General features: G+C 59.3%; 2 protein-coding genes across 6 annotated transcripts in view; both read left to right on the top strand.

Moving 5' to 3' along the window:
• Nucleotides 1-5,020, top strand: part of Ccdc57 (coiled-coil domain containing 57) — a 192,680-nt gene extending 187,660 nt beyond the window's left edge. For both annotated transcript variants that reach the window (XM_045158322.1, XM_045158321.1), the window contains one exon: nucleotides 3,462-5,020. In XM_045158322.1, the coding sequence (XP_045014257.1) occupies nucleotides 3,462-3,664 (203 nt within the window). In that variant the 3' untranslated portion in view covers nucleotides 3,665-5,020. The remainder of the gene's footprint in view (nucleotides 1-3,461) is intronic.
• Nucleotides 5,021-6,470: 1,450 nt separating this feature from the next.
• On the top strand, nucleotides 6,471-24,019 carry LOC123463455 (fatty acid synthase-like). Of its 4 annotated transcripts, none has more exons than XM_045159171.1 (42): nucleotides 6,471-6,632; nucleotides 8,161-8,296; nucleotides 8,864-9,016; nucleotides 10,207-10,380; nucleotides 10,553-10,753; nucleotides 10,939-11,061; nucleotides 11,191-11,306; nucleotides 11,400-11,534; nucleotides 12,014-12,476; nucleotides 12,586-12,773; nucleotides 13,043-13,232; nucleotides 13,805-13,899; nucleotides 14,154-14,288; nucleotides 14,362-14,565; nucleotides 14,646-14,761; nucleotides 14,948-15,120; nucleotides 15,194-15,385; nucleotides 15,461-15,541; nucleotides 15,631-15,807; nucleotides 15,929-16,108; nucleotides 16,189-16,370; nucleotides 16,862-17,014; nucleotides 17,296-17,682; nucleotides 17,767-17,931; nucleotides 18,008-18,126; nucleotides 18,214-18,368; nucleotides 18,474-18,677; nucleotides 18,834-18,984; nucleotides 19,063-19,241; nucleotides 19,322-19,441; nucleotides 19,533-19,655; nucleotides 19,740-19,963; nucleotides 20,035-20,236; nucleotides 20,365-20,516; nucleotides 20,627-20,718; nucleotides 20,865-21,016; nucleotides 21,105-21,350; nucleotides 21,593-21,781; nucleotides 21,976-22,206; nucleotides 22,290-22,510; nucleotides 22,645-22,743; nucleotides 22,885-24,019. In XM_045159171.1, the coding sequence occupies exons 1-42, from the start codon at nucleotides 6,507-6,509 to the stop codon at nucleotides 23,272-23,274; spliced, it is 7,494 nt and encodes a 2,497-aa protein (XP_045015106.1). In that variant the 5' UTR covers nucleotides 6,471-6,506; the 3' UTR covers nucleotides 23,275-24,019. The 4 variants fall into 4 exon arrangements, with proteins under 4 accessions (XP_045015106.1, XP_045015103.1, XP_045015104.1 ...); XM_045159168.1 differs by having other exon boundaries at nucleotides 16,189-16,392; nucleotides 16,740-17,014; XM_045159169.1 differs by lacking the exon at nucleotides 6,471-6,632 and adding an exon at nucleotides 6,868-7,019 and having other exon boundaries at nucleotides 16,189-16,392; nucleotides 16,740-17,014.
• The last annotated feature ends 265 nt before the right edge of the window (nucleotides 24,020-24,284 follow it).

The raw sequence follows: 24,284 nt of genomic DNA, 5'->3' as shown, positions 1-24,284 counted from the left end.
ACATTGCTTCACTCAGCTATCCTGGGCCAGGAGAGCAGAAAGCAGCCCAAGGTGTCATGGTCCTGAGGAGTCACTGTGAGGGAAGGAGCAGAAAGAGAGGGACTTGTTCTTCCCAGTGCTGCCATCCAAGAGGGTCCCATGGCTTCTGCCCAGCCAGGCCTGTTGGTCCACAGCCCAAAATGCTTGGAGTCCACCTGGACCCATGAACTGACCAACAGATTGGAAATTTCTCTTCAATGAATTTATCTAGAAGCCAATCAACCCCAAGTGGACTATCTCGAGACAGTGCCTGACAGAAGCCACACCCTGTCTGAACCCAGCTGACCCCTAAGCACTAGGTGCAGGGTCCCAAATGGGTCACAAGGAGTCCAGGGGATCCTGAAATGAGTTCACATGCTTCCAAAACAACTGGTATCTGCCATGTCCCTGTACCCGGCCTGCCTCTGCCCACCTCAGTGCCTGTGCCTTCCCAAGGGGATATCCAAAGGCTAGTTACCTCTCAGGCCATGCCATAGTGCCACTTTTCCCATAGCCCTCACTGCCAGCCTCACCCTGCCACTACCCCCACCTGGCAGAGTTACAGTCAGGTCAGGTGTCTGCCTAGATCCTGGCACCTAGGGCAGGTTTCCATGCTGAGCTCCTCAGGGGACACACAGTACAGTTGAGTGTCTAGCACCCTCTGTGAGCTCCCTGTGCTGCAAATATGGCTCATTGCAGATAAGGAAGCTGGACAAAGAGCTGGCTCAGTGCCCATGCCTGGCAGAGTTCTCCTTATGGGACAGTGGGACCAGTACACTCAAAGCTCTGTCCCCTCAGCATCATGGCCAGGAGGCACCAGTTGAGCCTCTTGCTTTCCTGCTATGGCACAGGCCAGGTGTCCATGGGTCCAACACTCCCATGAATGTAGTCTCAATCTGCTGGGGGCTGCAAGGGCGAGGAGCGGGCACTAAGGCCAGAGAAAAGCACAGGGCAGGGGACTTGCTACAGACTGTCACTGCATGTGCACACTTCAGGTGTACGATCCTGGGGTGCTTACAGTTTCTGGCGACTCAGGGCCAGGGCTGGGGACTAGGTCATGTCCACCCTCCATGTCCACTACATAGGCCACCTGAAGCCTCAGACTCTGTGTTGGTAGCAGCAGGAAGCCTTAGAGGATTTGGACAGCCTGAGAGTATATAATAGACCCTAAGTGATAAGCATTGAAGAAAAGGATAGCTCAGAGCTGGGCATGGTGGCACATGCCTTTAATCCCAGCACTCTAGAGGCAGAGGTAGCTGGATTGCCGTGAGTTGGAGGTCACCCTGAGATTACATAGTGAATTCTAGGTCAGCCTTGGCTAGAGCAAGACCCTACTTCAAAAAACAACGAAAAGAAAGGATAAGAAATGGGAGCCCAGTGTCCATGCCAGGAGATCCTGAGGCGCAGCAGTCCCGACACCTATGGATCACAGAAGGGCCATGGGCACAGAAGAGATCTCAGTGGAGGGAGGTTCAACCCCATGAGGACTGGCTGAACCAGCCAAGGCTTCATTGTGCTGGAAAGGCCTTGCTGCCTATGCCTAGGGCCACAACTTGGATTGAGTCCTGAGTATCACCAGGGTAGTGCAGGTCCTCCCCAGCCCTGAGGCAGGCTCTGGAGAAGTGGAAGGCCTCACTTAACATCCAGTTCAGCCCTTCGCCAAGCCACAGAACAGTAGCCGCAGAGCTGGGACAGTTGCCCTGAGAAAGGCTCCTGGGGCTGGGTGGTGGCTTAGGGACAGGAGAACCCACCGACGTACAGAAAACACTGCCCTTGGGTGCTGAGAGCCATAGTGCAGACAAGAGCTATGCCCACCTCCACCCTCACCATAGTGGTGGCATGAGGACCTAGACAGAGATCCCAGTGTCCAGGATGAAGTCCTTTCAGTATCACTGTGCCTCCCCACCAGCTGCTGGGAGACTCAGAGAACAGGTGGTCAGGCATCATGGCAGGGGAAATGCAGAGAGGCCGTGTGGGAGCATTTGTGTAGAGAGGGCCTGGAGAACCAGACACGCAGCAGGAGAGTGCACGGGACCCCAGCAGGCTCCTAGGCAGAGCCCAGCCCAGTGGCTTTAGTGAGCCCAATTGAGGTGTCTAGAGGTTCCCCCAGAAAGCCGGACATAGTGGCATGCATCTGGAACACCAGCCTGTAGGGGGTTCCAGCTGGAGGTTGTGTGGCTGCAGTGACCCTGGCCTGTTGGCCCTCCATCCAGTGGTCGCTGTGCCCACTCAGCAAAGACCAGGTCCTCCAGAGCCCTGCTCCATGCTGCAGCACAGGCCACAGGGGAAGATGGGCTCAGTCAACGCTGGACAGACCACACATGTCACCTCTCACCTTGCCTCATGCACCTGGGATAGCTGAGTGGAGGCTAGCAATTGGTGTCCCGACACCCTAAGCCACCAGATTCTGCTGTGAAATCCAAAGAATCCTGCCTGCTTGCTGGGCCAGGATCCCAGGGAAGGGTGACAGGTCTGTGCATACCTTACACAGATGTGGAATATTTTCTTGTCAGAAAAAGATGCACCTTTAATTTTAAAGACTCAGAAAATACAGAAAAGCTCAGAAGATCTTGTAAAGGCTGAGTGTGGTTCAGTGACAGGTGCTTGCCCATCATACTTGGACCCTGGATTCCACCTTCAGGAGCAGCAACAAACAGATCACCCGTACCATTGTCAAGTGGACATTGGACTGCAGGCCATGCCTGGCCTCATGTGTCAGCTACTAGGAACCCATGGGTACTGTCTAGTCAGGCCCCTCATGAGGCAGCAGGCAGGGGGCACATATCAGAGGATGTTTGATGGGGTAGGTGGGACTGCTGGGGAAATGGAGCCACTCCCTTCCCTCCTTAGAAAGTGGTTATAGAAGTGGGTTAATCCTAGCACTTGGGAGACAGAGGTAGTAGGATCACTATGAGTTAGAGGCCAGCCTGAGAATTCATAGTGAATTCCAGGTTAGTCTGGGCTAGAGCAAGACCCTATCTGAGAAAGGAAGAAAGAGAGGGAGGGAGGGGGGCAGAAATGATAACAGGTCAGGAATATTTTTGTTGTTGTTGTTTGTTTGTTTCAAGGTAGGGTCTTGCTGTAGCCCAGGCTGACCTGGAATTCACTATGTAGTCTCAGGGTGAACTCAAAATCATGGCGATTCTCCTACCTCTGCCTCTCAATTGCAGGGATTAAAGGTGTGAGCCACCATGCCTGGCTTGTTTTTTGTTTTTCCCCAGGGTCAGATGTCTTAGTGCCAGGGGAGGACCATGCCAGGCCCATCAAAGACTATGTGGAGCTGACACTGAGCAGGGTGTGGTCACTGTGAAAGACCTGCTGGCTTGTCTGGGCTCCCAGGAAATCACAGGATGCTGCTGGTGGGACGTACAGTTCTGTGTTCAGGCCTCCCTCTCATTCCTGCGCTCTTAACCTGCACCTTTTCTGTTTCCTCTTGCCTGTAGAGTTCCAAGCACCTCCAGCAACCAGCTGTCTCCAGGAAGCTGACCCAAGTACTGTCACCACAAAGGGGACCTTTGTTATCAGAGGGATAAAGATGGAAGCTCAGCTAAAGGCCACACCCACCAGACTGACCAAGTTGCACCCTGTAAAACCTACAAGCTGCCGGTGGCCCTCTAGGATTCGCAACTACAATCTCAAGGACTGACTCCTTCAGCCCCTTGCAGGGGTCCCCATGTAGTCCCTACCTGGATGTTTTGGACTTGTGCGTGTACAGGTCAAGTGTGGGGCCACATGTGGCATTCTGGTGGGCTGTGAGTGCAAGACAGGCTCCCAAATGACAGTGCCTAAACCCTCAGGCACTTCCTCCCCTACCTGCTTGGCCTGCAGAGTTGTTTGTCTTGTCCAACTTGGGACATGAGGTATCAGTGTACATGCCAGCACCTGGCCTCTTCCACTTGCTTGTGTCACAACTCAGCCACCTGTGCACTGACCATGTCACCAACAGTGACCTTCCCCAGAGCCTGGTGGGGAGGACAGTACCCACCTTCAAAGCAGGCCTGTCCCCAGACAATACTATATGTCAAAGATCTTCCCAGGAGTGGGAACTGCAGTTCCCAGTAAGCCTGGTCAAGACTTTGTCACCCCAAGTGCCACACACACACACACACACACACTCACCTACAAAAATTGCATTGTGAGAATCATCCAGGTTTATCTCAACATTGGTCCAGACATACTGTATGGCCACCACCATCCACCATAGCTGTGACCACAGGAAGTGTCTTGAAGGTTGGTGTCAACATGGCCATGCCCTCCCCACAGCAGAATGCCAGATGGCTACACCCTTGGTCTTGCGGGTGTTTCCCTAGCCAGGCTCACAGCATCCCGGGTAGGACCATAGGTAGTGTTCGTGGCATTTGTGAGGAAGCTCCCAGCCCAGCCTTGCTGTATGACCTTGGCTAGTCATATGACTTCTGCAGCTTTAGTGATACTTGTCTGCCTGGCTCACAAACATCACAGGAAAGCCCACACTCAGCAGTGTGGTCGAGGACACTGCCCGAGGAGCTGAGGCCTAGGTCAGGGGGACTTGATCACTTCTGCTCACCCTATGGTTTGTAGTAGGCTTCATCTCTCCAGGTGTATGCAATAGCTGTGGAGAATGTCCTTATCATAGCCGGCTTAAGCACCCTGTGTTTCTAGGAGCCACAGAGGCAATGGCAGGCCATTCTGATGCTCCAAGAAACAGCAAAGTACTGCTCTCCCCCTTTCCAAGATGCTGAGTAGTGCCTATGGCCCTGTAACTCCTGTGAATGAAAAGATAAGTGAAGATGCCTGCCTTTAGAGGTGAGGGTAGCCACAGCAGCATTCTTACTCTGTATCCAGAAAGCCGATCCTGAATCACAGCCCCATCACCTGAGTCTGACAGGCTGTAGAGGCCAGAGAGAGATCTACTGACCACTGATGGCTGAACAGCAGCATAAATGAGAAGTTATGAGTGGGGCGTGGTGGCACACACCTTTTTTTTTTAATATTTATTTATTTATTGAGAGAGCGAGAGAGAGAGAGACAGAGAGACAGAGAGAGAGAGAATGGGTGTGCCCGGGCATCTAGCCACTGCAAATGAACTCCAGATGCATGTGCCACCTTGTGCATGTGGCTTACATGGGTACTTGGGAATTGAACCTGGGTCCTTTGGCTTTGCAGGCATGTGCCTTAACCATAAACCATCCTCCCAGCCCCGTGGCACACACCTTTAATCCCAGCACTTGGGAGGCAGAGGTAGGAGGACCGCTGTGAGTTCAAGGCCACCCTGAGACTACATAGTGAATTCCAGGTCAGCCTGGGCTAGAGCAAGATCCTGCCTTGAAAAACCAAACATAAATAAATTAATGAAAATAAGTGAGCGTGCCATTTCCTAAGTCACCAGGTAGGGTTGCATGGTTCTGGATGGAACAAGCACCAGTCATCTGACACCAACAGTGAAGACCACGGTGAAGTCCCTTGGACAGGGGCAATGATCCCAGTGTGGTACCTGGGATCCTGCATCTCCATAGTGCTATAGAGTGATCTTCATGCCAGGGCAGACAAAGAATGGCAGGAGGATCTTAGCTAGGAGCAAGGCCATTAGTAGCCTATAGGACACAGGGGAAGTGGTGGGAAAATGGGTTGGGGAGCCAGTCTGTGGGCACAATACAACCACAAAGCCACCTTCCACAGCCGGCCTGAGAGGGCACTTGGAAGGGTATGAGGCACTGCCTGCAGCAGAAAGATGCCAGGGGCTCAGACCAGGGTTCAGGGGCTCTGAGCTTCCTGCATGCAGACTTTTTGAGGCCCCAAGCAGGATACATGAAGACCACCGTGGCACCCCAGGCCTGCCAGTCATTACTGAGGAGGTATCTCCTAAGTAGATTAGGCCTAAAGCTAGAGGTCTCCAGAGATCGGGCAGTGACTTTCCTAGGCATTTAGGACACCTCCATATTGAGAAGCGTGTTTCTTTTCAGAGTCTGCAAGATTTGCTTGCCTCTAGCCCTCCAAGTTCGGTAACCCTTTGAGCAAAGGAATTACAAGAAAAGGATGGACAGGGTGCTGGAAACTAGCATCCCCAGGAGGCCCTCAGCAGCTCCTTTGTTCCCATCCCACTAGTGGCGGGGATGGGCGGGATATCCCGCTCGCCAGATGGCGGCGCCTGGAACTCTACACTGACTGGGGAATAGGGAATATGGGGTGAGCCCACCCGCAGTCCCCGTCCCAGCCTTATCCCTCTCCAAGACGGCCACAGGGAGGGGCGAAGGCAGGGTGGGCGCTTAAGGAGGACAGGCTTTCGTGACCGGCAGTAACCCTGCCTGGGGCGTCCTCCCACGGGGTCAACGACCGAGGTAGCGCCTCCGGCCGCCAGCCCATCACCCTATCGCCTAGCAACACCCACCTGCGCACGGCGATTGGGCCGGCGCGAACATCCTCGGCACCACATTGGCTGGTGCGTGCGAAACGCCACGCCCCCGGTCCCGCGCGCGCTGCGACTGCGGCGTGGGACCGCGGGGACGCGGATGGTTCCCCCGCGTGGCCCCGGTGTCGTCCCTACTGTAATCCCCACGGTGGCCAAGCACGCTCGAACCACGGCAAGCGTGCGCGGATCACATGACCCCGGCGTTTGGAGACCGCTGCCTTTGGGGGTGCGGACACTGATTCCCGCCGCTGGCATTGGGGGCACCAGAACAGACTCCGGCTATGCCCGCGTCTGGGAGGGAAGGGAGGGGGCGGGAGACGCGCGCTCCCTAGGACGCCGCGCGCGCCCGCGCAGGGTCCGGGCTGGGGGCGGCGCGCGCGGGCATCACCCCACCGGCGGCGGCGCGCCGGGTCCCGGGGCGCAGCCCCGACGCTCATTGGCCTGGGCGGCGCAGCCAAGCTGTCAGCCCATGTGGCGTGGCCGCGCGGGGATGGCCGCGGTTTAAATAGCGCCGGCGCGGCCTAGAGGGAGCCAGAGAGACGGCAGCGGCGCCCCCCGAGCTCCTCCGCCGCGCTCCGCCCTCGCCGCCCGTCTGCACCGGAGCCCCATCCAGGTACGCGGCCGCGCTCCGGGAGCTCCGGGCGGCGGGCGGGCGGGCGGCCGCCTCGGCTGGCGGGAGGGCGGGCGCCGACCGCGGGTGACGCTCCCACAAAGGCGCCGCAGCGCCCCTCCGACGGCCGGTCGCGGGCGGGCGGCGGGCCGCCGTCACGTGGGCGCCGCGCCAACTGGGTGCGGGAGGCCGGGTGCGGCTGGCCCGCGCCCGCAGGCACATGGCGGCGGCCGGGCCGGGGCCGGGGCCTTGGCTCGCGCTGGGGACCGCGGCGGCACGCCGGCGCCAGCCACAAGGCCGGGGATGCGGGCCCGGGTGCGCCGGGGCGCGGGGGCCCTCGGCGGAAGTCCCTGGGCCAGTCGGGCTACGTCCGTCGCCCGCGGGGTGACGCGGGAGCCTCCACCCCGGAGCCACGGCCGCGAGGCCCGGGCTTTCCCGGGCAGGTGCCCTAGCGACCTGCGCGCCCAGCAGACCCCGTTGGCTGCCTCGGCCTTCCTACGGGGAGGTAGAGTGGGGCTTCATCTGCCTGCAGCCTGGGTGGGAGTGGTGCTCCTTGTCGGGCCCAGCTCGGGGAGCTTTCCCACAGCTCCGCCAGGCTTGAGAACCGACCGTGCCCAGGCCTGTGCCCCCTAGGTCCTTCCCAGCCCTGGCCCTGGCCTCTCCTTCGGGAAGCGCTGGCTTCCCGGGGCTTGAGGTGAGCATGGTTTCCAGTGCCCCGACCCAGCTCCTTGAAACCCCGCCTCTTCTTTTTGCAAGTTCCTGATTCCTGAGCCAGTGGGCCTGGGATGGAGCACCCAGCAGGCAGCTGGAACTTGGACTCTGGTTCCCTGCCGGCTGGTGGGGGGCGGCTTGGGCTAGGAGCTGTGGGGTCTCCGCAGATCGGTATTCTGAACCAAAGGATGGATCAGGGCCCCAGAAGTGCCTGGCCCATGCTAAACACCCAGCCCACCCAGTGAGTGGGAGCGGGTCCTGCATCCTGGTGGACCCTCTCACCCCCTCGGGGCTTTCCGAGCCGTGCTGTCAGTCAGCGGAGTGAGTCCTTTGCCAACTGGCATTGGGACACTACTCAATGGCAGCATGTGGGCACTGAGGCTGTGGCTGGGAATGACCACGTGGGACCCACTATGCTGCTCTCTACCTGCAGAGAAGAGCCATGGAGGAGGTGGTGATTGCCGGCATGGCCGGGAAGCTACCGGAGTCAGAGAACCTGCAGGAGTTTTGGGACAACCTCATAGGTGGTGTGGACATGATCACAGATGATGACCGACGGTGGAAGGCTGGTGAGTGGCCTCAGGGAGACCTGCGCGGGATAGGGCAGCAGAAGAGGTTCCAGAGGCTTCCAGGAAGCCAGCTAGGCCCAGAAAGGACAGGGGACTTGTTTGTTCTACACGGAGGACATCAGCTGGGCAAGGGGACTGGGCCCTTCTGGTTGTGCCACCCCCAGCATATGCTGTGAGCTGGCAGAGAGATCTCCAAGATGTTGGTAGACTCTCACACCCGGTGGGTTCTTGCACAGAACTGCAGAGTGGCTCTACCTGACGGACTGGTGTGAGTCAGCTTGGTGGGGCTGACCTGGCCTCCAGCTAGGCCGAGGGTCTCTCAGCTTGCTCAGAGCAAAGGGTGCTTGGTCCCCAGCTTCACCCTCAGTGGGGATTTTCTATGCCTCCCGCCCCACCCCCCCAAGTGCTTTGTGGCCCTCATACTTGTGGTGCTAAAGTCAGTAACCCTATGTCAGGGACCACCATTCATCCCTCTCTGGGAGCCTTCCCTAAGTAGCACAGGCTTCTGGGCATCAGGGTACCCCACAGATGCCTCTGACATAAAAAATTGCCTATCCTGTCCCACAGGAATCTATGGACTACCCAGGCGGTCTGGCAAGTTGAAGGACCTGTCCAAGTTCGATGCCACCTTCTTTGGGGTCCACCCAAAGCAGGCACACACAATGGACCCCCAGCTCCGCCTGCTGTTGGAAGTTGCCTATGAGGCTATTGTGGACGGAGGTGGGTCACGGGGGTTGTTACTGCTTCTCTGGAAGATGCAGTGACAGGGGTAGTTGTGCACAACCCCGGGTTCCACCCCCGGCCCTGCAGAAGCAGAAGGAAAATCCAGAGGTCATGAGATCTTTTGGGCTCTGAAGTACTACGGTGTAGACCTGTCTTCTCCCTGGCTGTCCTCAGCCTTGATCTGGGGCCAATGGCTCAGAAGGTGGGGGCCCTAGGCAGGTCACAGTTTCACAACTGCACACCAGCAGTGTCCTAGGCACACCCTGTCACCCTAGTTTCCTCCTTAATGCTTAGTTGGTCTTGGGAGGAAGGCAGGGTTGACAGAGTGGGTGGCCCTGTGGGGCTCAGCCTCCTGTTTGATGACAGTCCTGTCCCACTGGCTTGCAGATGTCTTGTGGAGGCTGTCTCTTCTTCGTGGGTCACATGCTTAGGGCTTGGACCTGCCTTTTCCTTGGAGTAGAAGGCCCCTCAGTGGGCAGCCAACACTGAGGTGGTGAGGGTGAGCTTTGCAATGGTGGATGCTAGCTCACTGTGCGGTTGTCATCCAGTACAGGGCTGTAGCCTGATGCGAAGGTGGAGGCCCTCGCCTTTCTGGCTGCCCTGTTGAAGGCCTAGGCCACAGTTCCCTGGGGCTTTCCCACTGTGCTTCTGTTTTCCCAGCTTGGACACTTGGTCTTTGTCTCCTTATCTAGGCTTGTCCCACAGCAGGCTGCCCTTGGCACTGTGGTGCTTATTGGCCAGCGGGCTCTGTAGAGACCCACAGTGACACCAGGGGCCAGGGGAGTTGCCTAGGAACAGTACTGTCCTCTGTCCTTCCTATGGCCTCCTATGGCTGCTCCATTCCCTCTGATGGCTCATGTCCTCTGACCTGATTCTGGTTTTGTTTTCTTTGAGGTAGGGTCTCACTCTGGCTTAGGCTGACCTGGAATTAACAATGGAGTATCAGGGTGGCCTCCAACTCATGGTGATCCCCTTATCTCTGCCTCCCAAGTTCTGGTATTAAAGGCATTTAGCACCACACCCAGTTTCTGATTCTTAATGCATCTACCTGGGTGACCCTGGCAAGAGGCCTTGCCCACTTGCCTCAAGAACCTCCTGAGTTGGCTGCAATGGTATCGCTCTGGCCTAAGGCTGAGGCCGAGGACGGAGTCCTCCCCAGACCTAGGCCTGACTGCTTCCCCTGACAGGCATCAACCCAGCCTCACTGCGAGGAACAAACACTGGTGTCTGGGTGGGTGTGAGTGGCTCCGAAGCAGCAGAGGCCCTGAGTCGAGACCCCGAGACACTCTTGGGCTACAGCATGGTGGGCTGCCAGCGTGCAATGATGGCCAACCGGCTCTCCTTCTTCTTCGACTTTAAAGGTGAACTTCCTCCCAGCTCCGCAGGGATAGTGGGTGTTGTGGGCCCAGCCTGCATGTGTGTGTCCACCTGGGTGACACTTCACCATCTCTGGGAAGGGACAGTGGGGTCCTCAGGGTCAGAGCAGGCCGATGCCTACCCTGGAATACCCACACGTGCCTCATACTCCTGCAGGGCCCAGCATTGCCCTAGACTCAGCCTGCTCCTCCAGCCTGCTAGCACTACAGAACGCCTTCCAGGCCATCCGCAGCGGGGAGTGCCCTGCTGCCATTGTGGGTGGCATCAACGTGCTGCTGAAGCCCAACACCTCTGTGCAATTCATGAAGCTGGGCATGCTTAGCCCTGAAGGTGCCTGCAAGGCCTTCGATGTGTCAGGTGAGGGCAGCAGGATGGCCTGAGCGGAGACTCTACCTCACACCTTGCAGGGTCCCAGTAGCCCCAGATTCCATCCCCAGAGTGACGTCTTAAGCTACCGCTGAGCAGGTCACGCGCTCCCCCCACCACGGTCCCAGAGCGCCTGGGCTGGGCTGCGCACTGGCTGAGGTGCTGCTCTGCCCTAGGGAACGGGTACTGCCGTGCTGAAGCAGTGGTGGCCGTCCTGCTGACCAAGAAGTCCATGGCCCAGCGGATCTATGCCACTATATTGAATGCTGGTACCAACACGGACGGCTTCAAAGAGCAAGGTGACCAGAGGGCAGGAGGGGGTGGAGAAGCAAGTTGGGCAACAGGTTATAAAGGGAGCAAGGTGGGTATGGGGCTGAGGAGAAAGGGAGGCGAAGTGTGCCACAGCCTGACTCCGTTCTTCCTCCCAGGCGTGACCTTTCCCTCTGGAGAGGCCCAGGAAGAACTCATCCGCTCCCTGTACCAGCCAGCTGGGCTGTGTCCTGAATCCCTTGAGTACATTGAAGCCCATGGCACAGGCACCAAGGTGAAGCCATATCTGGTGCACACGCTGTGACTTCTGTCTATCTCCACTTTTAAAGGGGCTCCTGGCTACAGCCTTGACTCTTGCTCCCCACAGGTGGGCGACCCCCAGGAAGTCAACGGTATTGTACGAGCCCTGTGCACCTCCCGCCATGACCCTTTGTTGATTGGATCCACCAAGTCCAACATGGGACACTCTGAACCTGCCTCTGGGCTCTCAGCCCTGGTGAAGGTAAGCAGGCTAGACTCATGGACTCAAGGATCCTGTTCCCTGGGCACACATGCACTGTCATCACCCCCTGCCCACCTTGGGCCACTGCTGCTTTGGCTGTATCTGCCCATGAAGGTGAGAGCTCCTGCCCACCTTTTAGCTGTACAGCGTCTGGGATGCCAAGGAAGCATGGCCTGTGTTCATGGCACATTCCCTGTGGTTGATGTTCTGCTGATCTGTTGTGTGATGCTGAAGCCATAGGAAATAGCTTGTCTTGGTAGAGGCTGGTGACAGGCTTGAGGAAGTGGGTAAGCCAGCAGGTCCAGAAAAATAAATACATGCTTCAGGGCTGCAGTGGAGGCGTAGAGCCAGCTTCTGCTTTGAGAGTGCGAGGGTACTATACCGGGGCACAGTTGGCTTATCTTAGGACATATTGGCCCAGGAAGGTGGCCGCACCCTTCTAGGGTCAGATGCTAACTAACCATGTGCTCTGGCCGTAGGTGCTGCTGTCTTTGGAGCATGGGGTTTGGGCCCCCAACTTGCACTTTCACGACCCCAACCCCGAGATCCCAGGACTGCAGAATGGACAGCTGAAGGTGGTGGACCAGCCCCTGCCAGTCCGCGGTGGTAACGTGGCCATCAACTCCTTTGGCTTTGGAGGTTCCAATGTGCACGTCATCCTTCAGCCCAACACACAGCAGCCTTCTGCACCTGCCCCCCACCACGCCCTGCCCCGACTGCTGCAGGCTTGTGGGCGCACCGAGGAGGCTGTGCAGAGCCTGCTGGAGCACGGCCGGCAGCACAGCCGGAACTTGACCTTCGTGGGCATGCTCAACAACATCTCAGCCACCTCCACCTCGACCATGCCCTTTAGGGGCTACACGGTGCTGGGTGTTGAAGGCAGCGTCCAGGAGGTGCAGCAGGTGTCTGCCAGCAAGCGCCCGCTCTGGTTCATCTGCTCAGGTGAGCCAGTCCTGTGTCTGCAGGTGGGCCTTTGGTGGGTGGTCCCTTTGCCTAAGGTTCCAGCTGGCAGTTGGCTGTGGATGCGACCCTGATGTGCTCTCTGTGACAGGGATGGGTACACAGTGGTGCAGGATGGGGTTGAGCCTCATGCGCCTGGGCAGCTTCCGCGAGTCCATTTTGCGCTCTGACGACGCTGTGAAGCCACTGGGCCTGAAGGTTTCGGACTTGCTGCTGAGCACCGATGAGAACACCTTTGATGACATCGTGCATGCCTTTGTGAGCCTCACAGCTATCCAGGTAAGCCACCTGCCTGGTCGCAGGGCCCACGTGTCAGCGCAGTCTTTCTCAAGACAAGCAGCTATGATCACGGAACCACACGATTCTACCCCTGTGCAGTGCACAGTCACCAACGTGCCCTTCACCAGCAGAGTCCCCCAAAGAGGCCTAAGGTGCTGGAGGTGGAGGGCTTGGTGGGGCTAGAGGCTGCTCATGCCTGGCTGCCTGCTCCTTTTGGCAGCTTGGCAGTGCCGGGGACTGTATGGCATACTGTGTCCTCCTCCCTGCAGATTGCGCTCATAGACTTGCTGACCTCTGTGGGCCTGAAACCTGACGGCATCATCGGCCACTCCCTAGGGGAAGTGGCCTGTGGCTATGCAGATGGCTGTCTGTCCCAGAGGGAGGCTGTGCTTGCAGCTTACTGGAGAGGCCAGTGCATCAAGGAGGCCAACCTGCCACCTGGCACCATGGCGGCTGTTGGTAGGTATCTGCCGGGATCGCCCACCGCAGTCCTCACATACGTGCCAGTGTCTCCCTGGGAGTGGCCTTCTTTCGTGGCACCTCCAAAAGTAGGGAGTGGATTCTTGGTGGGGAAGGTGAGGCTGGGCTTCAGGCGGAAGGAGCACGCTGCTCAGGCAGGAGGGCCTGTTTGTGGAGCCCACCGGCATGTGTTCAACTGGTGTGAGGTGAGACCACCCCATGTGCAAGCCTGGTGGGCTGCCAGTAGTAGACGTACTTGATCCTGGACATCCGTAGCCCAGCCGCCTATCTCCACCACCCTTGCGGTCAAGGAGTAGGCCTCAGCTGTCATTTCTGAGGTGAGACCTGGCTCATTGCCTGCAACGCCTGTGTAATGACACCCCCGCAAGACATCAGACGCATCAGGGGGCGAAAGTGCCTGGGGAAGAACAGCTCCAGAGCTGTCATTATGCCATCGACTGTCATTAAGCCCACGCCCCTGGCCCCGGTGGTGTCCATGGCACCATCTTCCCGGTCAGGAAGGATAGGTGGCTGAGGATTGGACCCCCACCCTTGACCCACTCTGCTTACAGGCTTGTCCTGGGAGGAGTGTAAGCAGCGCTGCCCCCCCGGCGTTGTGCCCGCCTGCCACAATTCCGAAGACACGGTGACCATCTCCGGACCTCAGGTGTGCCCTGCAGCTGCGGCAGGACTGTTGTCTTCTGCACGTTACCTTGGCTCTGCCCGTGAGGCAAGGCCTTACTCTGTGCCCACCTGGCACTGAAGGGCCTGACTAGTGAGCTACCCTTGCCCCCAGGCCCTGGGGTGAGCTCTGCGTCCTATCTACTCTGAGACCTGAGCTGGGCAGACTGTAGGGCAATGCCTGACCTGGGGGGTCAGCTATGTACAGGCCCCTCTGACCACCAGTCCCTATGCCCACAGGCCACAGTGAGTGAGTTCGTGGAGCAGCTGAAGCAGGAGGGAGTGTTTGCCAAAGAGGTGCGGACAGGCGGTCTAGCCTTCCACTCCTACTTCATGGAGGGCATCGCCCCCACACTGCTGAAGGCTCTCAAGAAGGTAGGCACCTACCTGACACATGCAGGGACCCAGGCTGAATCCGTTCTGCTGTTGACCCGGCTCCTGTGCGCAGGTGATCGTGGAGCCGCGGCCACGCTCTTCCCGTTGGCTCAGCACCTCCATCCCTGAGGCACAGTGGCACAGCAGCCTGGCCCGCACGTCCTCGGCGGAGTACAATGTGAACAACCTGGTGAGCCCTGTGCTCTTCCAGGAAGCTCTGTGGCACATCCCTGAGCATGCCGTGGTGCTAGAGATCGCACCCCATGCACTGCTGCAGGTGAGCCCCTTGCCAGCCCAGTGGCAGGAGCGGGTTGGTGTGGAGGAGGCCAGAAGCCAGCCCCTGTCTGTCCCGCGCAGGCCGTCTTGAGGCGGGGTGTGAAGCCCAGCTGCACCATCATCCCCCTGATGAAGAAGGACCAGAAGGACAACCTGGAGTTCTTCCTCACCCACCTGGGCAAGGTGCATCTCACAGGGTGAGTCCCTGCCCGACCCTCTCCTGCGGGAGCACGCCACCCGTCAGAGGCTGGTGCCAAATGTGCGCGGGGCTCTTGGTGCTTGGAAGTCTTAGGGTCTTAGAAAGATGGGAATGGAATGGAAGCAACTGCTATCCAGGGCCCACAGGCCCATGTGTGCCATTCACTTCCCTCTTTCCACGCAAGTATTGATGTCAACCCTGATGCCTTGTTCCCGCCTGTGGAGCTCCCGGCTCCCCGAGGGACCCCCCTCATCTCCCCTCACATCAAGTGGGACCACAGCCAGACCTGGGATGTTCCAGCTGCCGGAGACTTCCCCAACGGCTCCAACTCCTCCTCTGCCACAGTGTACAACATAGGTGAGCCAGGTCCCGTGGGGGGGGCTCCCTTTCCCGGGCCTGTGGGCCAGTGCTAAGGCCTATTTCCCTACAGACGCCAGTCCCGAGTCTGCTGATCACTATCTGGTGGACCATTACATCGATGGGCGGGTGATCTTCCCCGCCACTGGATACCTGTGCCTGGTGTGGAAGACACTAGCCCGCAGCTTGGGCCTGTCCCCGGAGCAGATGCCCGTGGTGTTTGAGGATGTGACACTGCATCAGGCCACCATACTGCCCAAGACAGGTGAGTGTATTTCCAGTGCTCTAAGGGGGCAGCTGGTCCTAAGGCCGCCTCTGCTCTGACCCTCCTGCTCCACAGGGACAGTGCCCCTGGAAGTGCGGCTGCTGGAGGCCTCCCGTGCCTTCGAGGTTTCTGAGAATGGCAACCTGATAGTGAGTGGTGAGTGAGACCTGGTTGGGCCAGCAGGGCTGGGGGATGACACCAGCCGCCCAGCCTGCTCGGTGCTCAGCTACTGCCCCTGTCCACAGGGAAGGTGTACCAGTGGGAGGAGCCCGATGCAAAGGTTCTGACATCAGAAGACCCGTGCTCCATCGACCCTGCGCCTGTCTCCCACCTGACCCGGGAAGACGTGTACAAGGAGCTGCGGCTGCGTGGCTACAGTTACGGTCCTCACTTCCAGGGCATCCTGGAGGCCAGCCTCGAAGGTGTGAATATACCTCACGATCAGTGAGCATGGCTGCCAGAGGCCTTCATCGCCTCTGAGCCGGCAGAGGACCCGGGACAGGCAGGGTCCTGAGAGCTGACCGGCCCCTCTGCTCCCTGCAGGTGAATGCGGCAAGCTGCTGTGGAAGGACAACTGGGTGACCTTTCTGGATGCAATGCTACAGGTGTCCGTTCTCAGCAGCAGCCAGCGTACTCTGCGTCTACCCACCCGGGTCACTTCTATCTATATTGACCCAGTGGCCCACCTGCAGAAGGTCTACAAGCTACAGGGGGAGACTCAAGGTAGTACTGGCGCTCGGCCTTGTGCGTGCACCTGCGCCCTCAGTCAGGTGCAGTCCACGCTCACCAGTGTGTCTCCATAGTGGTTGACGTGACAACAAACCTCGCTCTGGGCTGCACGGTGGCTGGTGGTGTCCGGATCTCACAACTCCACGTGACCGCAGTCCCACGGCGGCAGCAGGAACACCTGGTGCCCACCCTGGAGAAGTTCTCTTTCACCCCCTACATGGAGACGGGTTGCCTGTCTGAGGATGCCACCCTGCAGGAGGAGCTGCAGCTGTGCCAGGGTGAGGTCCCAGCCAGCCAGCCAGTGCCCTCGTTGTGGTTTTGCAACGCTCCTGGTGGACCCCAACTTGCCCACCCCTTGCCTTGGCTCCCACTCTGTACCGTCAGTCCTGGTGCCTGAAACACATCGGTCCAGGCCCTTGCTGGCGCTCCTTGCTCTGATGGGTGGGAAGTGGTGCGCATGGACCTACCCTTGGGCTCACACCTTGGCTGCGCCTAGCAGCCTCCATTGCGTCCTTTCATCCAGTTCCTGGTTCTCTGGCTGTTGGCTTCTCCTGTGGCCATGCTCCAGTGTGGGCCCTAGGAGGTGGCTCAGAGCGTTGTAGAACATAGTCTGACTCCTTCCCAGGGTTGGCAAAGGCTCTTGAGACCAAGACCCCCCAGCAGGGTCTGAAGGTGACGGTACCTGGGCTAGAGGAGCCCCGGCAGCAAGGGCTGCCTCAGCTGCTGACAGCCGCCCGCCAGCTGCAGCTCAATGGAAACCTGCAGCTCGAGCTGGGCCGGACACGGGCCCTGTTAGCCGAGGACCCCCTGGTCTGCGGCCTCCTCAACTCCCAGGCCCTCAAGGCCTGTGTGGACACAGCCCTAGAGAACCTACCCAGCCTCAAGATGAAGGTGGGGGAGGTAAGTGATGGCAAGGCAGCCAGGCCTTGTGGGGGGAGGGGATCTGGGGCTGCTTTATTGTGCTTTGGTGTGTTTCACCTTGAAACGAATCCTGGGAAAAGGTAGCCTCTCCAGAAGGGATGCTGGCCAAGGGGCCCTGGTGAGGGGAGGGCAAAGCTCCTGGAAGGCCCCCAGCTGGCATTGCTCCCGAGTTGACTAGCACCTACCAGAGGTGCTCACCTAGTCTCCAGGTTGTAGCCCCTGACTGGAAGTGGCAGATCCCATACGCTTTCCTCCCCTAGGTGCTGGCTGCTGAGGGTCACCTGTATTCCCGCATCCCTGCTCTGCTCAACACCCAGCCCATGCTGCAGCTCGACTACACGGCCACCGACCGCAGCCCCCAGGTCCTGGAGGGCGTCCAGGCCAAACTGCAGCAGCACCATGTCACCCAGGGCCAGTGGGACCCTGTCGACCCTGCCCCTGGCAACCTGGGCGTGTTTGACCTCCTGGTGTGTAACTGTGCAGTGGCAGCCCTGGGTGATGCAGCCCTGGCCCTGGGCAACATGGCAGCTGCCCTCAAAGAGGGAGGCTTCCTGCTGTTGCACACAGTGCTCAAAGGGCACACCCTTGGAGAGACCTTGGCCTGCCTCCCCTCAGAGCTGCAGCCCGGACCCAGCCTCCTGAGCCAGGTACTGCCACTGGGCACTCGGGTCTGGGTGAGGCCCACGGGTTGAAGCGGAGTTGCCAGGGCACTGAGTACCCCATACACACAGGAAGAGTGGGAGAGCCTGTTCTCGAGAGCGGCACTGCACCTGGTGGGCCTGAAGAAGTCATTCTACGGCTCTGCGCTCTTTCTGTGTCGTCGGGCCGTCCCACAGGACAGCCCCATCTTCTTCCCTGTGGAGGACACCAGCTTCCAGTGGGTGGACTCTCTGAAGGTGAGGCCGTGGGCTGGCTGGCCACCCTGCCCTGGCTTGAGACCCTTGTAGAAACTAACTGTCCTTTGTCCTGCAGAACGTTCTGGCTTCGTCATCTTCCCGGCCTGTGTGGCTGACAGCCACAGACTGCCCCACTTCTGGTGTGGTGGGCTTGGTGACCTGTCTCCGCAGAGAGCCTGGTGGGCAGCGGATTCGGTAGGAGACCTTCCCCGGTGGAGCCCGCTGAGCTGTGTCTCCGGTGCCTCCTTCCCTCACTTTCCTCCCCACCCACTGCCTCCATAGATGCATCCTGCTGTCCAACCTCAGCAGTGGCTCTCCCATCCCCAAGATGGACCCTGGCTCTGCAGAGCTGCAGAAGGTGCTGCAGGGGGATCTCGTGATGAACGTGTACCGGGACGGGGCCTGGGGGGCCTTCCGCCATTTCCCGCTGGAGCAGGGTGAGCCCCATCACCGCCTTACACCTGCTAGGCCTAGGAGGAGGGGGCAGTGCAGTAACGCTAGCCGGATAGGCCCCGTGACAGCCCTGTTTCTGTTGCCCCCAGACAAGCCCGAGGAGCAGACAGCACATGCCTTCGTAAGTGTCCTCACCCGAGGGGACCTTGCCTCCATCCGTTGGGTCTGCTCTCCCCTGAGACACGCACAGCCCAGCAGCCCTGAAATGCAGCTCTGCTCTGTCTACTATGCTTCACTCAACTTCAAAGACATCATGCTTGCCACGGGCAAGCTGCCCCCTGAGGACATCCCAGGTGCCAGCCAGAAAAGGAGATCTTGGTGTGGCTAGGTGGCTGGGGGTAGGAGAGGTTTCCATGGTCCACAGCCCTGCCGTGTACGCCTGACACCAGGCCCTGGGGCCAGAAGGGTAGGGGAGTGCCAACACATTCCTCACTTCCATCTGCTTGCAGGGAAACGGGCTGTCCAGGACTGCACGCTTGGCATGGAGTTCTCAGGCCGAGACAGCAGAGGCCAGCGTGTGATGGGTTTGGTGCCTGCGGAAGGCCTAGCCACCTCGGTTATGGTGACATCAGACTTCCTCTGGGACGTGCCTTCCAACTGGTGAGTAGGCCGGCTTTGGTCCAGGGCCACACCACCTTGTCTGGAGGGCAGGAAGAGCTGATCTGTGCTGTGTCCTAGGACCCTGGAGGAGGCAGCCTCTGTACCTGTTGTCTACACCACTGCCTACTATGCCCTACTAGTGCGTGGGCGTATGCGGCGTGGGGAATCTGTGCTCATCCACTCAGGCTCAGGTGGCGTGGGTCAGGCTGCCATCACCATCGCCCTCAGCCTGGGCTGCCGTGTCTTCACCACCGTGGGTAAGGCCCCCTTCTGTCTCTCCTGAGACCCCAGGGTCCTGGCTCGTAGCCCAGGCTTACCAGAGCCCCTCTCTTGACAGGCTCGGCTGAGAAGCGGGCATACCTCCAGGCCAGGTTCCCCCAACTAGATGACACCAGCTTTGCAAACTCACGGGACACATCGTTCGAGCAGCATGTGCTGCGGCACACGGGTGGCAAGGGTAACTGCCCATGGTTGGTCGAGGTACCAGGGTCTGGCCTGGGGCCGTGGATGAGCAGGGCATGACCAGGAGGACCTTTTCTCCCCCTTAGGTGTCAACCTGGTCCTCAACTCTCTGGCGGAAGAGAAGCTCCAAGCCAGTGTGAGGTGTCTAGCGCAGCACGGCCGCTTCCTGGAGATAGGCAAATTTGATCTTTCCAATAACCACCCACTGGGTGAGCCCAGCAGTCCTGGATTGGGGGGTGGGCTGGGGGTGGGGTCTAGCTGTGGCTCTCATTGAGCATGCCCCTCGCACACAGGCATGGGCATCTTTCTGAAGAACGTCACCTTCCATGGCATCCTACTGGATACTCTCTTTAAGCATGGCGACGCTGACTGGCAGGAGGTGTCGGCATTGCTGAAAGCTGGCATCCGTGAGGGCGTCGTGCAGCCCCTCAAGTGCACTGTGTTCCCCAAGGCCCAGGTGGAGGACGCCTTCCGCTACATGGCCCAGGGAAAGCACATTGGCAAAGTCCTTGTGCAGGTAAGGGCGCACCCCAGGAACCCTGGCTTTGGCTTTTGGCTGGCTTCTGAGCCACGGCTACTCGCCTGCAGGTGTGTGAGGAGGAGCCAGAGGCTGTGGTGTCTGGGGTTCAGCCTACCCTGATGTCTGCCATCTCCAAGACCTTCTGCCCTGCTCACAAAAGCTACATCATCACTGGTGGTCTGGGTGGTTTTGGCCTTGAGCTGGCCCAGTGGCTCGTGTGGCGGGGGGCCCGGAAGCTCGTGTTGACCTCCCGCTCTGGAATCCGCACAGGTGAGCAGGCCAGGCCCCCCGTGGGCTTCCAGGTAGAGACAGTGGGCCTCCCTTCTGAAGGTGTGTGAGGAAGGACTGGAGGCCACTCCCCACCCCCTCTCCCAGCACCACTGCCCTGTGTCCCACAGGCTACCAGGCCAAGCAGGTCCGAGAGTGGAGGCGCCAGGGTGTGCACGTGCTGGTTTCCACCAGCAATGTCAGCTCTCTGGAGGGAGCCCGCGCCCTCATTGCCGAGGCCACACAGCTTGGGCCTGTGGGAGGAGTCTTCAACCTGGCCATGGTAGGGAAGCCTCTGTGGCCCCAGGGACCTCAAAACCCTAAGGTTCAGGATGGTTGCTGGGTCGGGGTGGGCCTCTAGAGCTGCAGCAGTGCTATAGTGCCTTTCCTCAGGTCTTGAGAGACGCCATGATGGAGAACCAGACCCCAGAGTCCTTCCAGGATGTCAACAAGCCCAAATACCGTGGCACCCTGAACCTGGACAGGTGGGTGGCCCTTTGTTGGGTCTCTGAGTGCCCCACCTGTGCTGGCCTCAACTGGACACAGGATCTGGGAGGCGAGGCTGTGCCACTGTGGGAGGCTGGGGCTGTGGGCATGGGCAGCTGCCAAGGAGTGACTCAACCACCCATAGGGTGACCCGCGAAGCCTGCCCTGAGCTGGACTATTTTGTGGCCTTCTCCTCTGTGAGCTGTGGGCGCGGTAACGCCGGTCAGACCAACTACGGCTTCGCCAACTCCACCATGGAGCGCATATGCGAGCAGCGCCGGCACGATGGCCTCCCAGGTGGGTCCTTGCCCAGCCCCCTCCCGCCCATAGCCGCACGTTCTCTCTGCTCCCCAGAGCCCCCGCCTACCAGCTTCCTCGCCCATAGGCCTCGCCGTGCAGTGGGGAGCCATCGGTGATGTGGGCATCATCCTGGAGGCAATGGGCACCAATGACACAGTCATCGGCGGCACGCTGCCACAACGCATTGCTTCCTGCTTGGAGGTGCTGGACCTCTTCCTGAACCAGCCCCATGCCGTCCTGAGCAGCTTTGTGCTGGCCGAGAAGAAGGCAGTGGCCCACCATGATGGGGAAGGCCAGCGGGACCTAGTGAAAGCCGTGGCACACATTCTGGGTGAGCACTGGCGTCGGAACCTTCTTCCAAGCAGGGGCCATCTCCAGCCCTGACTTCCTCCCTGAGGAGGAGTCAGGACTATGTCTGAGCACTTGGGCTGCTGAGACCCAGTGATGAGTTTGAGAGATACACAGACCTGCCCCTGCCCAGCGCTGCCAGCCTCCATCTGTGAACCGAGTGGGTACTCACCGGGTTGTCCCTGCACTTGCCCCCAAGTCATGGCCAGTGACCTTCCTTGGCAGGCATCCGTGACCTGACAGGTGTCAACCTGGACAGCTCCTTGGCAGACCTGGGCCTGGACTCGCTCATGGGTGTGGAGGTGCGCCAGACCCTGGAGCGGGAGCACGACCTAGTGCTGCCCATGCGCGAGGTGCGGCAGCTCACACTGCGGAAGCTGCAGGAGCTGTCCTCCAGAACCAGCCCGGCTGGTGGTACGTACTCGGCAGCGGACTGGGTGAGGGTCCTGGAGGGTCCCGGCAAGTGCCCAGCATGAGACAGCACCGCTGCCCCCTTGCTGAGAGTGGCCGGGGCCTGTTGCTGCAGGGCCAGGTGGTTTGTGCGTGTGTCCAGCCTACGTGCCGGAGCCACTGCACCCAGGCCAACTGGCATCTTCCTGTCCTCACAGAGCCGACGGCCCCCAGCTCCAAGGGGAACCACCTAGCCCCGAAGGAGGCCCTGCTGAACCTGAGCACCCTGTTGGTGAACCCTGAGGGCCCCACCCTGACAAAGCTCAATACGGTGCAGAGCTCTGAGCGCCCTCTGTTCTTGGTGCACCCCATTGAGGGCTCCACCACTGTGTTCCTCAGCCTGGCTTCCAAGCTCAGTGTGCCCACCTATGGCTTGCAGTGCACCCGAGGTAACTGCCCGCATAGCTGAAGGCGTGCCCGCTGCCTCAGGCTTGACCCCTGGCCTCCCGGCTGAGCTCTGTTGTCTTGACAGCGGCACCGCTGGACAGCATCCCAAGCCTGGCCGCCTATTACATCGACTGCATCAAGCAAGTGCAGCCCGAGGGTCCCTACCGCCTGGCCGGCTACTCCTATGGGGCCTGTGTGGCCTTTGAGATGTGCTCCCAGTTGCAGGCCCAGCAGGGCCTTGCCCCCGCCCACAACAGCCTCTTCCTGTTTGACGGCTCTCACACCTATGTGGTGGCCTACACCCAGGTAAGAGCAGGGCCCTGCCACACCTGAATGTTCCAGTGTTCCCTGACTTTGACTTGGGAAGAAAGAGCCTGTCCCGGGGAGGGTCCCGCCCACCTCAGCACTCACCGAGGCAGTGTCTTCTCTCCCATCCTCAGAGCTATCGAGCAAAGATGACCCCAGGATGTGAGGCCGAGGCCGAGGCCGAAGCCATCTGCTACTTCATCAAGCAGTTCATTGATGCAGAGCACAAGAAGGTAGCCAGGACACACCCGGGGTGGGCCCGAGGGCTGGGAGCTGAGTAATAACACAGGCTGGGGAATGAGGGGCCCAGCTCAGGACCACGCCTCCCCAGAGGGAGGCAGAGGCCCCACCGTGCTCAGGGCCTCTCTCCACAGGTGCTGCAGGACCTCCTGCAGCTCAAGACCCTGGAGGAACGTGTGGCTGTTGCCGTTGATCTCATCTCCAAGAGCCACCACAGCCTGGACCGCCGTGAGCTGAGCTTTGCAGCCCAGTCCTTCTACCACAAGCTGCGGGCGGCTGACCAGTATAAGCCCAAGGCCAAGTACCATGGCAACGTGACACTGCTTCGTGCCAAGACAGGTGGCACCTATGGCGATGACCTAGGTGCTGACTACAACCTCTCCCAGGTGTGCGATGGGAAGGTGTCTGTGCACATCATTGAGGGTGATCACCGCACCCTGTTGGAGGGCAGTGGCCTAGAGTCCATCATTAGTATCATTCACAGCTCCCTAGCTGAACCCCGAGTGAGTGTGCGGGAGGGCTAGACCCTGCCCACTGCATATCCACCCTCCATACCCTGAGTGCAGGAGTTGCAGAGGGTCCTGCTGGTGGGACCCCTGACTCCCCACCATGGCCCAGACCACCACTCCACTGGTAGCTGCTAGAAGTAGGACCATCACGTGTCCGTGCCACCCACCAGGGTCCCCAGAGCCATGACTTGGAGACACCCTGGTCTGTGAAGAGTCAATGGGGCCAGCAGGAGCTGAGCTGAGCCTTTCCTACCGTGTGGGGTCTGCCACATGGGTTGGTTTTCTCTATTGAAATTCTCATATTTATTGCATTGCTGGGAAAGATCCCCTGGCTCATTCCACACTGAAGGTGGCCGAAGCCACAAGGGACAGACTTCTGGGGAGCACCGCGTCGTTCTGTGTCAGCGCACAGGCTGCTGGCTAGAACCCCTTGGCCAGCCCCTTTCCTGCCTGCTGCAGGGCAGGGTAGGGCACGGAAAGGGCTGGCCCCCAAGGAACAAGGACCCCAGCAGACACTGTAGCCTTCCATTCTGTCCCAGCACTCCCGGCTGCACCCATGATGCAGGGACAATCTGACCCTGCGGACCGCACCGGCCATCATTTGTATTTGTTTTAAAAAAAAAAACCTGATTGCTGCTGGGTTTGGGCGTTTACTGCGGCTGTCTAAAGAACCTTGTCTGGACTGTTTGCTTTTACACCAACTTGGTAAAAATATGCTCTGGATGCTGTTCTCCCCCGATTAAACCGCACATGAGCACTGGCCTTGGCTTGGGCTTCTTTCTTCTTCCTAGCTGACCATCTTCCTGACCTAGGCAGCAACATGGACAGGGTGTGACAGCTGTTGGCTTTGCTCCTGAGAGCATCAGCTGGCCAGGGGAGGGGGTAGAGAACAGCCCTTGACTTGCATTCAACGGTTCATGGAACCTCTCACCGCACCTGAGCTACCATGAGAAGCAAGGCCCTGAGGAAGGGAAACCTAAGAAGGACACAGGGGCTTTGACACCTGCCCAAGCACGACCTTGGGT

This window comes from Jaculus jaculus, chromosome 9 (assembly GCF_020740685.1).
Source record: "Jaculus jaculus isolate mJacJac1 chromosome 9, mJacJac1.mat.Y.cur, whole genome shotgun sequence".
Lineage (NCBI taxonomy): Eukaryota > Metazoa > Chordata > Mammalia > Rodentia > Dipodidae > Jaculus > Jaculus jaculus.
Note: the sequence above shows the minus strand (reverse complement) of the source record. Positions and strands in the feature narration are given on the sequence as shown.